General features: G+C 47.4%; 1 protein-coding gene and 1 pseudogene across 2 annotated transcripts in view; both read left to right on the top strand.

The window, feature by feature from the left end:
- The window catches only part of Bap170 (Brahma associated protein 170kD), a 91,008-nt gene that overhangs the window by 63,456 nt on the left and 7,537 nt on the right, over window positions 1–20,015 (top strand). For both annotated transcript variants that reach the window (XM_084583406.1, XM_084583408.1), the window contains 5 exons: window positions 2,884–3,116; window positions 9,566–11,553; window positions 13,423–14,727; window positions 18,780–18,918; window positions 19,777–19,962. In XM_084583406.1, coding sequence (XP_084439532.1) covers window positions 2,884–3,116; window positions 9,566–11,553; window positions 13,423–14,727; window positions 18,780–18,918; window positions 19,777–19,962 — 3,851 coding nt within the window. The remainder of the gene's footprint in view (window positions 1–2,883; window positions 3,117–9,565; window positions 11,554–13,422; window positions 14,728–18,779; window positions 18,919–19,776; window positions 19,963–20,015) is intronic.
- LOC146173040 (uncharacterized) lies at window positions 833–1,941 on the top strand (annotated as a pseudogene).

Below are 20,015 nucleotides of genomic sequence, written 5' to 3'. Positions count from 1 at the left end.
CGTTTCACTTTTACCATTTTGGAGATCGCCGGCCTGATCACTCGTTACAGATTCTGGTGGTGTCTTTTGAGCGGTTTTGTGCACCCTGTGGATCGTCGCATGGTCGGTCACAATGCACACTAGGAAGTTCAAAAGACTGCATGTGGTCGGTGCGCGGCGTCGTTCTTTGAATACTGTCCGAATGGTGGAGTTAGCGAGTTGCATTGCCAACGATTGCGGAGGCACGTCCAGCAGTGCTGTCTCTGCTACACCGCTAAAAGACCACTTCCATTGCCACTTCCAGCGGCATACCTTCCACATCAACGCAAGGAAGTGTGCCTACTGTTCGGACCGCATCACCCTCGGCGATCCAGGTCTCTAATAGCTCGCCTTGTCGCCATGAGTAATAGCGCGTCGTCCACTGTATGCACTTTCTAACACCTGAGGAGATTGAGGTGGCAGAGGCGCAACATGTTGCTGTGAAAAACAAACTCTGCGCCACGGTCGCTAAACTGCAAAAATTTCAACCAATGTCGTGTGATACCACACCTGCCACTGCTACTACAGAAGGTGAGGTATTTTGCCTTGCGCAAATGTGTTCGCTTGGCCACCTGCTCACCAGGACTTCATGTGCCAGCGTTGTCTTGCAGCTGGACTGACTATTCGACTAGGTACCCAGCTCAGAGCAGGTACAAAGATTGAGCTGATATGCCCACATTGTGGGATTGTTGCTAGTTCTTGGAGTTCACCACGCCAGAACGAAGGGAAGGCTTTCGAGATCAACATCTGAGCCATTATGGGTATGAAGCAAATTGGAAAGGGGTAGACAGCTGTCAATGACTTTTGGGCCGCTATGAATGTGTCCCACAGAGGACTTCATCACAAGGCTTACCATGGGCATCTTGGACCCAGAGACTCTGTATATGGAGGACTTCTATTCCGAATCAGCAGCTGCTGTGAAAAAGGCTTGCAAGGAAATGGACCCAGGATTTACCAGAGGCATTACTGTAGTCTACAGTGGGCATAAGCGTGGGCACATGTTCCACATTGGAGTTGGGGCAGTGATTGAGTACCACACCGGCCTCATCTTGGATGCTGTTGTTCTGTCAAACCAGTGCCTTGGGTGTCAGACAGGACCTAAATCTGAAGACTCCGAGTACTCAAGCTGGCGTGAGCAGCACATCTGCCAGAAAAAGAACACAGGTGCCAAGTCTGGGAGGATGGAGGCAGCCTTGATCCTTTTCACTCATTCACTCCTAAAGCACAACGTTCGTTACACAATGCTTGTGTGGTGGAGACAGTGCCACCTACTAGCCCTTGTGAAAGAGAGTTTATGGGCTTAGAGAGTGTTTATGGGCTAGTTCCAGTAGTGAAAGAAGAATGCCTCAACCATGTGCAAAAGAGGATAGGCAGTGTGCTGCGTGACCTGGAGCAAAAGAGTGAGATGTTATTGGGAGGGAAAGGCAGGCTGACAAAGGTTCTCATCGACAAGCTGACAGGCTATTAGGGCTAGGCTTTGAGGAACAATTCGAACGATGTGGCTGCAGTGCAGTGATGGCTTCATACCAGCGCATCACATCGACTGATGCGGAGCCTCACCATGACCTCTGCCCAGAGGATGTTTACTCATGGTGCCATCACAAGGCCGCTGAAGCTAATGGCTTACCACAACCAGGGCACGGGTACAATCTGCCAGGCTACGTCGCTGAGGCTATGCTGCCTGTTTATCAGCGCTTCTTGGAGTCTTTTTTTTTTTCTTCAGCGGTGCCAGGGGGCGAAGACTCAAAGCGCATCGGAGCCTTTTCATTCTGTTCTGTGGTCACTGATGCCTACCTGATTCATGCCTCACAGACTACTGTGGAGACAGCACCACAGGATGCAGTGATGAGGTGTAATGCTGGAAACCAAAGGACAACCAAAGAAGTCTCTCTGTCCATGGGGCTCACACCTGCCCTCACCTAGCCATACAGTGAGCTGCTGATAAAGGGTCCCTGTGCTTTGGAAAGGCTGAGAAGCAAGGTCGAACAAAGATCGAGAAGTGGCAAAGGAAGAAAGTCTGCCAAGACACTGCCAGCTACTCTGCAGAGTCATTTTAGACCCAGAAATGTCGTCTTTTTTCTCGGAATGAAATTCTTTTTTCCTGTTGTGGCTGCTTGTTCCAGCAGTATCTCTAACTGCTAATTGGATTCCCACCAGGTTGTTTTTTTATTCTTTACTTGAATAAATTTCTGAGGGTAAGGCAGGCTCGTTTTTTTCAAGATATTGAGTCATGAATTTACGATAAACAATCTAAATTAGGCTATTGCAAGACTAATTAGCAGTACTAAACTCAATGCTGCACTAAAACTTTTCAGCCAAGAAATTAAAAAAAAAAACGGCTTTGTCTTGCCTTGTGGTACCTATTCAGGAATCTTCATAATGAATTTCACAGTGCCAACACGTATTGCAAGTTCTTCAGGCTTGTTACAAGGAATCTACGTGAACCATTCTGATATACTCCTATAACCTGAGTACCAGTGCGTGCAACTCCATGAAACTTTGCAGTTATTCAGAATATCTGTGCGCAAATTTCATTCGGTTATCTCAAGAAACAAAGAAGTTAGTGTTCAAAAGTAGGCTTTCCCCTTAATGTTTGGGGTGTTTGAGGCCGTTTTCTTTTTTTTTTCCAACTTGATTTTTTTTTTCTTTGACTTATTGTAGGCGACTGTACTCTCATTGGGGCATGAATTGCCAGTATCTGCTAGGCTTTTTTGACATTGGAATTTAGTAGTCGATTGATAGTATAGGCCAGGTTCAGTTTGCCATCGCAGTCTTTTTAGAACGTGATTAGCTGTGCTTTTGTGAATTTGCAAGATGAGTTCTCATGCGTTGCGGCTCGTCTTTCTGTTTTCCCTGATCGCGCAGCTGCGGCCACGACACTGCGCACGCCGCTTGCGAGCGGTGGCACGGTGTCTAGCCACAGCCCGATCCTGAAGGCTCAGCTGTCTGCACCGCTTCGGGCTCTGACCCCACCCGGCAACCAGGTGTCTCCGCCCCCTTCGCCCGCTCTGGCCACCCCCGTGGCACAGGCAGCGGGCGCGCCACCCGCCACCGGTGGTGGGTCGAGCAACCTTATCAAAAGCTTGTTGGCCAACAAGGTGAGGGCTTGGTGTTGAGCGTGCATTCTTACTACACGACCCACTCATTCCATACAAACCACATTTTTCAGTTCCTCGATGTCCTGGAGCTCCTGGAGCACTTTATTTGTACAGGCGAACCTAAGTTTAACAGTACCTAGGTGTTGTAATTTTTGGTTTAAACTGATAAACGCCAAAACTGTACACCAATTTCAATGTTTGAAATTGGGTTGCAACCAAAATGGGTCTGTACCCTTGAGATGCGCACTACAGCTGACCAGCTGTTGAGTAGGAATTACTCAAACAAAAGATAAAAAAATGTTGCTCAATACAGGAGCGTGGTGAAACAAGGTGCCGTTTGATTAAGTAGCGCCATTGTGCACTTCGAAGTGTTGCTCGGCTATCTTGCGTGCCTCTGCAGACTTGGAGACCTGCTGGGAATGTCGCTTTCATTTTAATTGCCTGCTTGGTGCAATCACTAGGTTAACCACATTTCTCCGCTGCATGTAGAAATAGTACTTGTCGCCGTACATAAATGTGGCAAGAGGGTGTCTTGCTCTGTCTGTAGTGACATTTTGGCTGCGGTTCCGTTACCATTGTCTTCACGCAGGTCGTGTGATTCCCCATGCCCTATCTTGGCAGGCCTAGTGATAACATGGCAACCCACCTTTTAAATATCAACTTCCCCATGTGTGTTTGTTCAACAGTAGGTGATTAAAATTTCCAAGTCCTCCACTATGGTGTTCCTGACAGCTGATGTGCCGCTTTAGGACTTTCGACCCCACAAAGCGTACCACACGTAACTTTCACCTTTCTAATCTTAGATTATGTCTCCTTCTGCCGTTATACACTGCTGTAAGTGCTTTACCAGCAGATAACGACCATTGATGGCCGATTTGTCAAATGCTCAGGCTGACAAACTCTAGTGTTCTAGTGCGGACGTTTGTGTGATTAGAACAGCACATTATATTACTGAAAAAGAAATGATAATCCATCCTTGGAAAATATATTTGCGGATAGAAAAAAGAATATCAGTCATAGGAAGGTCAAGTCCACACCATCTCACGGCTACAATGTCAGATTGCGGCTCATGCCGTGAACATGCCACGCAAAGCAGCAGTGATCATGAAGACCGAAAGTGTCGGAGGGTGAGTAGAAGCATGGAAGCGAGCGCCTCAGGGTTTGTATCCTTTGCACCACGGGCGGTGTTGTTCGACATGAGTAGGACGTTGCCATTGCACTCCTCTGCTTTTCGTTGCAAGCGTCCTCAGTGGCTATGAAGAGCACGGCATTAACACAAGTGGCACCGATGTGGTACAGGTAGCCTGACCAGCCTGAGCCAGTCCGTCTGAGTGACCCTGTTTAAATTTAAGATTGTGACTGTAGTGGGAGGGAAGGCCCAGTAGATGGAGACAGTGAATCCTATTCTTCTATGTTTTTTTTTTTGAAGAAAAAAAATGTCTAGTTCGAAAAAACGATACCCACAGTATTTCTGGTGCCCATTTCAGTCCAAAAAATTGCACTTTTGACTTCAAGGGTTGAAAAATATTGTACGTAATATGCATGTTCGAATGAGGTCCGTAGTGGTTACTTGGGGACGTTCAAATTACTGGATTGTGAAAAATCAGTTGGCTTCTGTAATGCACTTTAGGACATTGCATTCGTCACTAAGTCAATCCCAGCAGTGTTGAGCTTGAAGGGCATTTCGAAATAATAGTAGGTATCAATAATTCAATACGTAAAACATTCCAACAAGTGAGCTTCTCTGTTACCCAGAAGTGTTGAATACAGTGAGTGCATTCTAGCGTCATGCTTCCTACTGTGTACTTCTGACCAGCACACTGGCTGCATATCGCTCTGTGGGTGCGTGAGGCACGTGCATGCTGTGCGGTACCTTATATTAGGCGTCAAAGAGAGGGCGCACTTGTCACACTGTTGCGCATTACTGCTTGGCACGCCCTCGCATGCCGCTCCTTGGTACAGAACAAAGCACTGGCGGAACTCAAGCTGGACATGCGCTCCCATCAAAGCTACAGTGGATGGTGCTTTGGGAAATGGCACCGCTGGTCATGAGAGGAATGATTCTGTTGCCAGTGCGCCATGCACTTATTAGGGTACAGTTTATTTCTGTGCCGCCTTCTGCAGCGACTCAGGTCATGTGAATGCCACTGCAAGCCTCTTGTCAGCCAGGCTAGTTTCATTGCACAAATGCCATGCCTAACACATGCTTCCGCACACCACAGTAGTGCGAGGAAGCAAATGTTTGTCAAAACAAGCACATCAAACCGAAGGCTGTTTTCTTTCTAGCAGACTCGGCATTTGCCTCATCATGTGATTTTACAGCGTTAGTGCTACCAGTGCAAAAAGGGTTGTGCTACTAAGGAACATTTTCTTGAAGGGCCGTGACACACAGTTCGTAATATCCACTGTTGTGTTAACGGGAGTTACCGTATTTACTCGCATAATGATCGCACTTTTTTTTTTTAAATACTGACGCAAAGTTCGGGGTGCGATCATTACGCGGGGTAAATTTTCTACAAAAAATTTTTGAGCACCGAAAACACAAACAAGTTGCAGGTCAGACGTCTTAGAACATATATCTCGATTACAACCAAAAATAAAAGCTGAGTAAGGCTTACCTTCGCAGTAAACACGCACATTAAGCATCACATGGAGTGCACAATGCCCATTTATTTTTTTTCGTCAGTACTCTAATCAAAGTCTGAATCCTCGCCATCCTCGCTTTCACTGCTGCACGACTAATCGGAAACGGCAGTGTCGTCGCTGGGAGCATCTTCACAATCCCACAGGAAGTCATCTTCCGTTCCATCCAAAGCGTTAGATATGCCTGTCTTCTTAAAACTCTTAGCCACTACCTCGTCGGGGATACTGCTCCACGCTTCTGTGATCCACGAGCACAGCATCTCCACGGATGGCCTTCTAATCTTTCCGCTCGGCGTCAAATCATGCTGGCCCATCGCCATCCACTCAGCATAAAGTCGTCGAACGTTGTCCTTGAACGGTTTGTTCAAAGACACGTCGAGAGGCTGCAGCAGCGAAGTCGGGCCGCCAGGAATGACTGCAATGTCCGTGCACAGCTCTTTCAGCTTCGCACGCACGCTGTCCACAAGGTGACCCCTAAAACTGTCCAAAACCAGAAGCGAGGGAAGCAGAAATGCTGCTGGTCTTCTTCCCCAAACAGTCTTGATCCAGTCGACCATCAGGTCTGCAGTCATCCACCCTTTCATCTGTGCACGTATATGGATGCCACGGGGAAAGTTTCCCTTCGGAATAGTCTTCCGTTTGAAGATCACGTATGGTGGCAGCTTCCGCCCGTTGGCCGTCACAGCAAGCATGACTGTGCATCGCTGTTTTTCTGCGCCAGACGTCTTCACGAGGACGCTCCGAGCACCCTTCTCGTTCACAGTTGTATTCCGGGGCATGTCGAACATCAGTGGAGTTTGATCGGCGTTTCCAATTTGCGACATGAGGTAACCGCATTTTTCGCGAAGCCTAGTGACGAAGTGATGGAAGTCTATCACTTTGCTTTCATACGCGGCTGGGAGCCGCTGGCACAACGACGTCCGCCGCCTCAGGGAAAGTCCATTCCGTCGCATAAAGCGAGTCGTCCAACCGGTGCTAGCGCGGAAATCCTTTGCGGCGATTCCCAGCTTCTTGGCAGTTGTGCGCGTCTGCGTCTGTATCATTTCTAATGACACTGCACAACCATCCTTGCGCAGGTCCCTCACGTATTCTAGAACCGCCTCCTCAACACGAGGGAACTTGCCCGTTTTGGGTCCACGGAAAGCCCGCCGTGTCTTGTTCGTAGCCATCAGCTTCTCGCGCTGCTTCTTCCAATAGCGTATCCTCATTTCGTCCACGCCGAAATGCCTACCAGCAGCGCGGTTGCCATGCTCCAGTGCATAGTCGACAGCCTTGAGCTTGAACGCGGCGGTGTAACTGGCATACCGCCCCATGGTGAAATGGCGTAAACTCGCACAAAAACACAAAGCACGCTACGACACTGCCGAATTGCAAAATGGCGAACGCCGCAAAGCATGGAATCATGGGAACTCCAACGTTACTAGACTAGGTTGGGAACTCGTCGGAATGCATTCGCTGCGGGATGACTGCAGATCAACCACCAGGCGGCTCCATGTTCGGGGTGCGATCATTACGCGGGGAATTTAAAAAATGGAATTTTGACCTCAAAATTCAGGGGTGCGATCATTACGCGGGGAATTTAAAAAATGGAATTTTGACCTCAAAATTCAGGGGTGTGATCATTACGCGAGTGCGATCATTATGCGAGTAAATACGGTAAACACAAACAACACTGCTATACCCTTGCATGGGATCTTTAAGGGGCTATTCAGACAGTTAGATGTGGGCAATAATTTGATATGTCTGGGCTCTATATATTGGTGATCAACTGCACTGCCAGAAACTCGTTACTCATCAATGATCCTCAGTTGGGATTTATTTTTGACATTCTTTTATCCAGTGGATTATTATTTGCAACAGCAACAAATTTCAGCACATTTTCCAGATGCTGGTGTCTGTCAGGGATCTGTTGTGCAGAAAATGTTGGCTTTGCATGGGCAACATGCGTTGCTGGAGGCAATGTGGCCAGCAGACCCTGCCTGAGCCCACTTTTGTCATGCTGTCGAATGGCACTTTAGACACTGTGTTGTAAATGACAGTGCAATATTTGCTGATGCAGCTTCGCTTCATGACCACAACAGCCCTTACTTTATTGCGCCAAAAAGGCCATTGGTTGCCATACCCGGTAATGATCTCTGGCAGCAGTGATTTGCGATAGCTGCAGTAAGTTTGGCAACCATGGCTAGATTGCCCATGGGACATGGATATATTACAAGCTGTGGCACACGCAGCTCTCATTGACTTGGTCAACCTCACTGGTTAAGTGATGGCCTGTGCTGCTGGTTATAGGATGTAGGGCGATCCTAGAAAGAACAATACAAAGTGAATGGGGGTGCCTGGGTTGGTGCCACTACAATAGGAAGTCTTGCAGTTGTTAGGGTAACAAATATTCCACTTGGAGAATGTTTATACAAGTTCTGTTGTCTGTTGGTATTGTGACTTGTGCTGCCTTCGTTGGGAGAGGAATGTCTTACGATGCTGGTGCAAAGCGGCCAATAAGTTATGTATTTACTTGAATGTAACACGACAGGCGACGTTGCGTATTGCCCAATGGGAAAGAAATAAAACCACAAATATAACGTGAGATTAGCGTTTGGAAAAATACCTTTAATAGACATTTTGGCCCTTGCAGTCTCATCAAAAATTCTCATTCATCGATGTCGGAGGCCGAGCGCTCAGAAACGGAGTCTTCCTTTTCGCTCTCATTCTCCCAGATGATGTCGTCGGAAGCCTTTGCAGTCAGGCTCAGATTTAAAAATTGCCTCCTGCTGCATCTGCCACCCACGTATGGTAGATTAATTAACGCCCAGGTGTCAAGCTGAAGCTGTCGCAGAATTTTCGATTTCTTCTGCCATCAGAACAGCTTTTCTGAAGCGAGCACCGTACTGGGCACGGCGCGTTACCATCGTGCAGAATACGATACTAACAGAAGTAACCGCGTTAATCCACTGGGACAGATGCGAAAAGTGGGTGACAATGAGGTTAAGCGAAAAGCACAGCGTTTTGACTTTAGAAGGATTAGGATTTGGCTGATCGATGGTGATTGAGATGGTGGCCCACCCTTTGTAGTGGGTTGCCGGCTTAGCTTCAGAAACCAAAGGCGTGGCCACGCGCGCACGCACGCACGCACGCACACACACACACACACACACACACACACACACACACACACACACACACACACACACACACACACACACACACACACACACACACACACACACACACACACACACACACACACACACACACAAAAGATAGAAAACAGTAAACACGGTCACTTCAGAGTTGGCAGGTTCAACCTGAAGTGGATTTCACCACTGTCCGCAACCACCCCTGCTTTGGCTTCCCTGGTACCCACGTTGCCACCATAACATGTAAAATCGTGGGAACTGAAACAGAGTGGTGGCAGATTCAATATGGCTGCACCCCGGTGCTTCTTTAGTCCAACCGAATCGCAATATTCGATTAGAACGCAAGGGTAGACTTTGAGAGTTAAATTCTTAAAAAAAGTCTCATTACGTTCGAGTAAGTACGGTGCTCTCAATCCCAGTGTGGGTTTCATTATGAACATTTGTGGGGACCATTGTAGTTTCCAAAGACTGGCTTTTGAAGGAATCTAAAGTGAAGTGGTGTTTGCTTCAAATATTGTGTGGTTTCCATTGGTAAGCTTGTGAACCAGCATAGCCCGGAGACGCTGCATTCTAAAGGTATTAATGCATTTATGTTTTGCTTTGGTTGTGTCAAGTTGTGTTTGTCGTCTGAATGTTGGGAGTTGTTTTCACTCGACTGGCTCGTGCTTGCAGGTGTCCCGCAATCTTCAGCGGCAGCAGCAAATGCAGCAGCAGCAGGCGGCGGTGGTGGCGACTAGTGCGGATGCAGAGGCGACACCGGTGACAGCCGGGACACCCGTATTGGCCAACAGCGCAACCCCTTCCCGAGTTCCTGAGCCTGTTCGGCGGGAAGTCAACCCTGCCGCAGCGACCTCCCTTCCTGGCTCCTCCTCCCACCACCAGCAGCATCACCAGCAGCCTGTGGTCACAGCACAGTCTTTCAACTTTGCCTCGACCACATCATCCGCAGCCGCATCGACTGTGACCGCAGTTGCTGCATCAATGTCTTCAGCACAGACAACGCAGACATCCTGCTTGACATCAGCGTTACAGGCTAAGCTGCAACAGCAGCCGCAGGTTTCTGTCCACAGTTCAGTCCAGCTTCAAGTTCAGACACAAAGTCCTGCGCACATGCTGCTGTCACGTACTCAGCCACACGTGCAGGTTCAGGTTTCCACAGTTCATGGACAGCAGCCTCAGGCTCAAGTACAGGTCCCAACGTCGGCTGTTCTCGCCCAGTCTCAAGTTCAGATGCAAGTCCCAACATCAGCTGTTCACTCGCAGCCTCAGGTTCAGGGGCAGGCACCAACGAGCGCTGTTTACACGCAGCCTCAGGTTCAAGTACAGGGGCCGACAACGGCTGTGTTCACGCAGTCTCATGTTCAGGTGCAAGTGCCGACGTCTGTGTACACGCAACCTCAGATTCAGGTGCAGGTGCCGACAACAGCTGTTTACACACAGCCTCAGATTCAGGTGCAAGTGCCGACAACAGCTGTTTACACACAGTCTCAGATTCAGGGGCAGCTCCCGCAGTCGGTTGTTTACTCACAGCCCCAGATTCAGATGCAAGTTCCGACATCAACGATTCAGGCGCAGCCAGGGCAAGTTCAGGTGCAAGTTCCAGCCACCACAGTTCAAACCCAGCCTCATATTCAGGTGCAGGTTCCGGCAAATGTTGCCCAGCAGACCCCAGCCTCGTCGGCAGCACCAATTCAGGTTCAACAGCCGATCCAGGTTTCAACGGCCACAATCCAAACACAGCGACAAATTCAGGTGCAGGTTCCATCTGGAACCCTTCAGATGCAAGTTCCAAACACAACAGTTCAGCCACAGCAGGTCCAGATGCAGGTTGCAAACCCTGTCGTGCAGACCCAGTTCCAACCACAGCAGGTGCAAGTTCAGACGACCCCGGTTGTGCAGACGCAGGTTCGGCCTCCAGTCCAAGTTCAAGTCCCAACTCAGATCTGCCAAGCAGCTTTGCAGACACAAGTTCAGACAGCGACAGGACAAGTGCTGATCCAATCTGCACAGCCAGGCACAGTTGTTCAAGCACCAGCGCAAGTGGTAGTGTCCATGGCATCGACGGGACAGGTACCAGTCTCCATTTCGACAATGCCTGCTGTTTCGGTCCATACTTCGATGTCCGTTCAGACACCACTGCAGGTCACCTTCTCTACACCGGTCTCTGCACCTCTCTTAGCTCCCACTTCCATCCAGACTTCGGCGCCGTCGTCAGCATCAGCAGTGAGCCTGAGCCAGACTCTGGCCTCAAGCCTAGCATCGAATACCTCGGGGCTCGCTGCGAATCAGACTGTGGTAGTGAGTTCCTCCGCGCTGGCATCAAGCCTGAATTCGGGTGGCTCCAACCCGACTGTTGTCATGGGGTCGACGCTGGCCTCAAATCTGACCTCGAACTTGACTGGCAGCCCCGCCATGGTTGTGGGCTCGGCCCTGTCTTCGAATTCGGTGGTTGCGCAGGGTCAGTCCCTGGCTGCAAGCCTAGCTTCAGCAGGTGGCCTGCCACCGGGCGCCACCATTGTGATGGTGCCCAACTCTGCCACGGGCATCACAACGGGGATGCTGGTGGTTCGGCCACAAGGGAAGCTACCAGCCGGTGCTATGGGCACAGCTCTATTGGCCAGGAGCCAAGCTGTAGCCAATGCCATCAATGCTGGTGCCAGGTGAGTGTGCAGCGTTAAGTCGAAAGACATTTTTTTTAATTTTTGATCCGGGAAATGTGGCATTTAGCGCAGATTAACCGCCTGATTGAGATGTTTGCCTAGTGTTGTAACTGAGTCTGTGTAAGAAATAAGTGGGTATCTCTTGTGGGGAAGCAGCTTTGTTCAGTTCGTTTTTTTTTTTTTAGCACTTTGTGCATAATTTATTTATTTATTTATTTATTACAGATTCCTGCAGCGCCCAAAGGCTTTATTGCAGGGGGGGGAGATGACAAATAACATTGCAAGAAACGCCAGAGTGCAATAAAAATACATAAAAATGAAGAAAATAACACGACACAAGTGATAATGCAGAATGAGAAACATGCATCTAAAGGGGGCAACTGTGCGACGAACAAAGTGATAAAAGCACTCAAAAACAAAGTGATGAAGGAAACACACGCAAGAGAACTGGGTGCTAAGTCATACATCTGATACAAAAGCCCGAAATAAATTTTCTGTGCTGCACTCAGTGATGCCAGCTGGCAGTTTGTTCCACTCATTGATAACAGTTTTCACGCACCTGTTGAATGTTTTGCAGTTTTTAGTTGTCAGGATGATGTTTAATGTCCAGAAATTCTGGCTGTTCATGGTTACTGTATGTTGCAGTAAAAAATGCTGCTATTTCAATTTTTTCTTTCTTTTTCACGCTGTGCATGCACAGGCTGCCGAGTTACTTGCTGGTACTGATAAACAGTGCTGCTATTATGATTATGCATCATACTAAAGGTGTAATACAGTCAAATCACAATATAAGGAATCACACAGGACAAAAAAAAAAAAAAAAAGTTCGTTATTTTCAAATATTGTTGCAAAAAAAAATTTGCAGTTAAATGCCAGTGATCAAACCTAGGTATGAAAATGACACACCTTGGCAGTAGGCACGTGTGGAGACAAGCAAAACCTAGAATGAAAATGTTGCACCAACTTCAAAGCTGATTTATTTGAAGAAATATGTTAATTTCTTGTCCCGCGTGCAGCACATGACCCACTTTGCGCAATGCCTCACAGGTACGTGATTGCACCGAGCGAGTATAGCATGGACTTTGTCTATGTGCAAAAAAAATCACAGTTCAATATACCTCATCTTCACTGTTCCCTGAAGTTTGAAAATCTTGTCTCGGTCTTTCAAAATGATTGTGGCCGTCGATGGGGCAATGCTAGCTGTCTGCAGAGGCCAGTTCGCTTTTTCCCTGCATCGATTTCTTGCAGCTATCTTCTTAGCACTTTCAATGGCTGTAATCATCAGTTCTCGCACAAACTTCGCAGTAAGATAATCCTCGACAAAAAAAAGAAAGAGAGAAAAACACTGTCCCGCACGTGCGAATGGCACAAACAACAGACCGGCAAACGACAAACAACACAGGAAGAAAAAAGGCAGGCGTCTTGGCCTCTGGGCTACTGCATATTAAACCACACCTTTGTGGTGGCACTAGGAGCTTGCACTAGATATGCTGATGACAATAGCTGCAGCCCACGAACCATACACACAGAAACAGCGGTTTGTTTCACGTGAGAGTCGCAAGCTGCGGCGCTATTAATTTACTGATGTTCGTAGATTATAGAAGAAAAAAATATAATGTGTAAGTTATTCTGAAATACATATACACTATATTGAAATTCGTAATTTTAAAATATTTTTACAGTGAAAACATAAGAAATCTGTTGGGGATTTCTAAAAACATTCATTAATTTGAAAAATTTCTTAATGTGGTATTTGTAGTAACGAGGTTTGACTGTAATAGGATTGGACAGCAAAGTAAACCAGCAAAAAGAAATTTATTACGGGTGGATAGGTTTTTGCAGTGTTAATTTTGCCTTCTTTTCTTTCAGGGGGCCTCTCATAGTGTCGGCTCGCCCCAACGGTTTCCAACGTGACATTGTCATGGAAGTTTCAATGCCTCCAGAGTCCAAGCCGGTGTCAGAGACACCAGCTGGACAGCAGACGGCAACCACGGAGCAGCCCGTCCACAACCACGTTGGCGAGAATGGCACAGCCACGAATCCCGTCGTCACCACCGCGTCGACACCGCACAAGTGCGTTTCCATCCTTCCGAGCACAACAGCTGCCTCGGGAACGGGTGTCGAGACAAAGCCTGTCGAAACTGTTGTGTACAAGAGCTCGCCGCTTCTTAACGGCCTGCTGGACAAAGGCAAGGTGCCGCTCGCCATGGAGCCTGCAGCACTTCAGAATGGGAGTGCTGAAGAAGAGATGCTGCAGCAAGCTGATTCGTCACCGTCCTCCTCCGTGACACAAGCGGAAGGTGTTAACGTTGCAGTGACCAACGGAGCAGTCACCACGGTGAAGACAGTGGCCTCGTCTGACCTGTCTCCAATCCAGGACATTGTGGGGTCGATGGAGAGCGCTTCCAAAGCTATCTCGCGCTCTACCACTGACGCGGTTTTAACCACCGGGGCCTCGAAGCGGCCCGCAGAGGCAGACAGCGGTGGTGACGGCAGTTGTGCCAAGCGGCTTCGGCTGGAAGACTCATGCGAAACGGCGCCCACGTCCCAAGCAAGTGACGCAGGGGAGAAGCAGACTTCATCGGCTGTTGCCGCAACGTCCGTCCCGCAGCAGGCAACGGTTGTGGCCCGAACTGAGGCGGTGTCGTCAGGTGCTCAGCATGTTTTTGTTCAGCAGGGTGTGATTCAGCAAAGTTCAGTGCAAAACAGTGCAACTCAGCAGCAGGTGGCCGTGGTTCAGCACACGTGTACCCATCAGGCTGTACAGGCTCAGAAGACTCCTCAGCAGCAGCTTCAGCAGCAACAGCAGCAAGCATCGACAACATCACAAGCTGTGCGCATAGTTACATCTACTACTCCAACGACAGTTCCGCAGCCCAATCTGGTGAAACTTTTGAGTAGTGTGGACTCGTCCTCACACTCTGCGGTGAAAACATTGCCGTTAGCGTCAAACCCCGTGACAACAGTGGCAGCGGGTGCAGTGTCGACAACGCCGGTGTCCATGCAGCCGGCAGAAGCAAAAGCTGCCACTACGGCGGCTGTGAAGACTGTTTCGGCTGACGCGGAAAAGAAGTCGACGGCACCCCCTGCAGCAGGGCACCATCCGCACCACCACCACCACCATCACAAGGCGGCTAAGCTGGTCTACAACTGCGAATGGAAAGGCTGCGACCGGTGAGCGTGCGCTTTCTTCATTTTTTGTGTGAACACTGCAGGGAATCAGTACCTTGTACCTTACAGTGAACCTCTCCATCCAATTATCAATAGGTGAGGAGGGCACGCTTGCTGAATGAGTGAAGTTGCAGCATGTGCGTGTTTCCACACCGCTTTTGTGTCAGCCGCTTCATTCCGACACTATCCTCATCTGTCGGGATCCGGGAAAGGCGTCTTTTAAAGGGCAGCTCTTGGGAGCCTTTGAACATTTCTAGTTTATGGCCTCGTCACCATGTTCCTTAGAATCTCCTCGCTCCGCATCAACAACAATTTTTCAAAATACCAAGGGAAACGGTTTGGAAAACAGCAAAAGAATCTCATTTTGGGCCTAAAGATGTTGCTTTGACTCAGGGATGACTTCACATATTGTTAGAAAAGCACTAAATATACACATATTGAATAACTGATGTAAGGACTGTGATTGGGGAATCCTTTCGTAAGATTGTTGAGACGACTTGATATAAGCCCCAAATTGTTTTATTTAGCGAAGCAGCATGCACCAGTGCATGGTGAACGTTTGTGACCTTGAAACTACAGTGTTGGCACTTTAAATCTTATGAACCGAGGCTCTTAGAAAGAGCAAACTTTAAAGTCAGTTTGCACAGGAATGATATCACATGGCAGCCCAAGCAGGTACGGATGGCAGAAATAAAGTCCTCACAGCCAAATATCGTGCATCTTCTGTGGCGCTGACAGTTGGCAGTAGCATAATAGTTTTGTTTCTGTGTCTCCGGCTGTCATGCTTGCACCTCAGCTGATTTTTCTAAGCCAATATCTGCAGTGCTGGTTAAGCTAGCTTAAACATTTTTTTTTGTGTGTGTGTGTGTGTGTGTGTGTGTGGAAACTAGTGATGGACTCAGTCGCCAGTCATTATGTGCATTTCCTTAGTCTTGCATTATATACTTTCGTGCTTCCTTTAACGTAGCCTGTTGTAATGCCAGCATTCAATGAACCACTCACTGTCACGAAGTGACATTCATAACATACCATGCGGGAGCACGGCCACAATTGTGGTGCAATAGGCAGTGCGTATTTTATGTGTTTCTGTGAGAGACAGCAGAACTGATAGGGGCAGAGCAGCTGTGCCACTTGTACCAAAGTGGGCCAAATGGAAAATGCTGTCACGTGGTGCTTAAGTGAAACTGAAGCTGGTGCTTTTAAAATGCTGGCTGCACTCTCAGAGCTGTGTCGCAAAAAGTAGGGGTATGGAAATGTTCGAACTCTCAAATAATTTGTTTTATTCAATTTGAGTGGTGCCACACATTCCGGTTCGTTACTGTGTTGTACTCGTGTTTTCCTTGTGGTGACAGGAAATTTGAAACAGCCTTAAAGCCATTTAGAGAAGTTTGTGCTCGTTGTGTGCTGTTACTTCTCAATAATTTTACTGGTTATTTGGCGTATTACTGAAATAAGCACGTGAAGCATCGTCTTCTCATGACAGAGAATTTCGCAGTGTCGATGACACGCATTTGCGCAGTGCGCAGGGCTCATGGCATCCAATTGGCACAATTGAATTTCCATGTCAGTGCTGCATTTCGACGCTTTTTGTTGCTGGCGTGCAGCAGAGCAAGTTCAGATACCACGAGGAAATGTCCCCATTCAGAGGTCAGAACAAATTCTTCCCCTGTGCAGCTGACGAATGCAGATAACAAGGTGAAAGTTGTGAATACTGGTTAAACATTGTGTTTTCATCTGAGTGCAGCTCCTAACATTTTAGACAAGAATATATGCTTTCTAGGCGTTCAGTGGAGCACTTCTCAACTATATATGAGGTTTCTGCGAGCTGCCACTTGTTTTGCATACTGCATGAATTTAGGACGCCTCGTGCCTTTGAAAGCTTTTGTGAGGCCTTTAATAGCATTTACACTTATGTGTTCACTCTATTTGTTCATACTATTTCCTACATGTATAAAATAATAACAAATATCAGCAGTGGCTGATCATTCCCGATACTTAAGATAAACAGGCACTCTTGATATGCTTGCATCTGTTCTGTGTAAATAGGATCACAGGGACTGCTTGGGAGGATAGCATTAAGGATCACCTTGTTAAGTTTGTAAACCCGACCTGTAGATATAGTGTGATGGAAGTATGACCTTACCTGTGCCAGAATTGCATGAGACCTAACACATAAATCAGGTAGTTTTTGCCTGTCATAGTAACTTATACCCTTTTATTTATGCCCAGGAACTTGTTGGACCAGGGGAACGTAATATAAACCGTGTAATGCTGAAACATTGGAATGTCGGATGAAAGCTGCGAACTCTCAGGGGCTCGAAAACAAACTACTTCACCACCTGTCTCTACAGCATGAGGGCCGCTTAAGTCTGTTTGTAGTGCGACACCGTTAAAGGCCCCGTTCTGCAGAATATCCTGCATTGTTAGCGTTGTAATCTAGAAGCGACTGGCTTGGCTTGGGTGGGTGGTAGCTGCCAGCTGAAAATGGCCGAGTACTGATTCCTCGATGGGTTGTGGGACGTTACGAGACTGCAGGGTATCACAAAGTTGGAAGGACCTGCCAGCGTTGGTTGCTCCTTTGAGACGGGATGTGGGGATAGGAATTAACCTTCCAGGACGTTGAGCAAGTCATGATACTCCTAAGCATGTTTGTGCGGTTGTATAAACAGTGCATTATATCTTTGCTGGGTGGTCACTTATGACCGGTAAGTGAATAATATAGTAGCTGAGGCCAATTTTTTTACAAGAGTGTTGAGCTGTTAGAGCGACAGTTCAAGGATTGGTCTTTAAGCAAGCAGAGAGCATATATGTGAACAGGGGACTGCAAGGGGTTCCACAGCCATTAACATTATTATTAATGCCCTCAAAGGCTCAACTTTCTTTTTATGCTTTGCTTTTTTATTAATTTCATTGAGCAAGCCACCTCCATATCTATTCTCGTAATGAACTTGCTCGCACAAGGAATGCACCTGCTTCTTTGGCTGTATGAGAGGCAATTTTACTCATGTAATGAATGCACCCCGTTCGTTCAGTACACAGTCATCTGGTAATGATAGTCATCATTAAAAGGGGCCCTTTCTTAACATGGCAAAGCAACTAGCAGTAATATATAACATGTTATTAAATGCTAGAACTACTTTTGCCACTTTGCAGGATGGAGGGTTAATTAAAATGTGTCTTCAGGAATTGACGAACCAAGGAAACCCCACACGGTCTTTTGAATGTATTGAATCTGCCACATCAGTGTTGTAGAAAATTGTTACAGCGGGGCTTTGCACTGAACCGTGCGATATGGGCTAGACTGAACTCTAGATAGTTCTCTCCTTAGAGTTTTAACAGGCCGTTAGCTCGACAAGTGGATTTAAGGTAAATGTTGTTGACTGTATGCTTCTATTTTGAAAGTAAAGTATGCATACCGAATCCACCACTCTGCTTGTATCCTGTTTCTACTGTTCAGTCTTTTTTTTATTCACATATAATGCACGCCCTAAATTTTCAGATTTTTTTTTTTTTTATTGGGAAAGCACATTCATTATGCGTGTAAATATGGTATGCTGTGAAGTGTCACTTCCAGTGTGATAGGCGGTTATGTAGTTCTGAGAGCAGAATAGAAAATTATTTGGGCTTTCACACACTGTATTATAGGTGAGATGGCAATAAGTCAAATCAGATTACTGAGCAAGTTGGTATCCATTCATCTTGAGATAACAAAAGCGCTGCACACAGGAATGCAAGGAAGTGCTGTGTCCCCGCCTTGCGTTCGTATGCGTAGCGTGTTATCTCAAGATGCTAACAGTGTTAGGTAAATATATGTGCATAGTAAAGTTAGCATCAATTGATTGGCATCATCGACAATACAAATATGCTAACACTGTGGAGGTTTTCTTGACAAGAAGCTGTGATGCAGGTGGTCAGTGTGTGTTCTGTTCTTGTTGTTTTCTTCTGTAGCTTTCGATGGAGTTTTCTTTCTGCCTAAGGGGGGAGTGGTGTGTACCTATTTCTCTCTCTTGTTTTTTATTTCATCAAAATGTGCCCTTGTGCTCTCGCTCGCACAGGACGTTCTCGACGCCGGGTGCTGTGTTCTACCATGCCTGCAAGGTGCACATACCGGAGGCTGAGGGCGATGTCCAGTGCCAGTGGGAGTCGTGCGACGACATGAAGCGTCGCCGGTTGTCGCTCTTCACGCATCTCCAGGTGAGCGTACAAGATTAATTCATCCACTGGTTTCATCATGTTTCTGCATGCTTGTACAAACAATTTAAAATTTCCATGGCTGCCACAAACATTGCAACAGGAAGCATTGCGTAGGCTGACGAAGGCTGGCTAAAGTGCGTTGTACTTCAAGATGTACGGTTTTGATGACCTTAGTGTTGTGAAGTTGGCCTTGGTGTATTTCTTTTGGTGGGTGCTTTGGGGGTGAGTAGAAAGGTGTTGCATACTAGACAAAGGTGAAATTTTTCCCAAGGTTCAAAGTCAGTCCCATGGTGCAATTCGTGCACATTGCAGTGCTAAAATTGTTTTGTTGCCATAATCTCTTATTTCATGTGCTCATTGATTTGTTTGTTTGCATGCATGGGCATGTTTCTTGCTTAGTTGTGCATCATAATATTCCTTGTGGCTTAGTGCGTGCAAACTTTACAGACAGAGAAAAGAAAGGACAGGATATGCTAGAGTCTTTTTGGTCAAAGTTTGCACCCTCTGAGTCATCATGAGCAGCATCAAACTCTTCAAGCTTTTTACTCATATGTGAAGAAAGGATTTTTTTTGTCCTTTTTGCTAGCAGGAGACATGAAGTCACTTTGCACAAAGCAATGTCATTGAATAATGTTGCCATATTTTCCTGTTGGGTGCTAGCAAAAACGACCCATGTATTTCAGCCATGCCTGTCCTACATTAGAGCAAGTAAAAGGTCCTGCTTCATTATGGTAGTCAAACATGCTGTCATCAAGATTATCATGCATGCCAATGCCATCGTCGTCGTCTGGCTGGTGACATGTGGGAAAGATGAGCTGTGCCGATAGCTTGAGTGCTCCGCTGCCCCTTGTGCTGCAGGACCGGCACTGCAATGAGCAGGTGCTGCAGATCCAGGCAGTGCGGCGGCAGCAGATTTCGCAGTTTGGCAAGGCCTCGCTGCCGCCCCCTGCGCAGCCACCTCCACACCCTGGCTACGCGCCAGATGCCGCCCTGCTTGCCATCAGGAGGCATGCCCTGGCCTACTACAACCACCGGGATGCCTCGGTCAGTGCCTGGCGTTTGCTGTTTTATGGGCCGCTTGTTTGGCGTTCTTCAAA

Source organism: Amblyomma maculatum, chromosome 11 (assembly GCF_055883805.1).
Source record: "Amblyomma maculatum isolate TAMU_Amacu chromosome 11, ASM5588380v1, whole genome shotgun sequence".
Lineage (NCBI taxonomy): Eukaryota > Metazoa > Arthropoda > Arachnida > Ixodida > Ixodidae > Amblyomma > Amblyomma maculatum.
The sequence above is the reverse complement of the archived record's forward strand: the minus strand, read 5'-3'. Positions and strand labels throughout refer to the sequence as shown.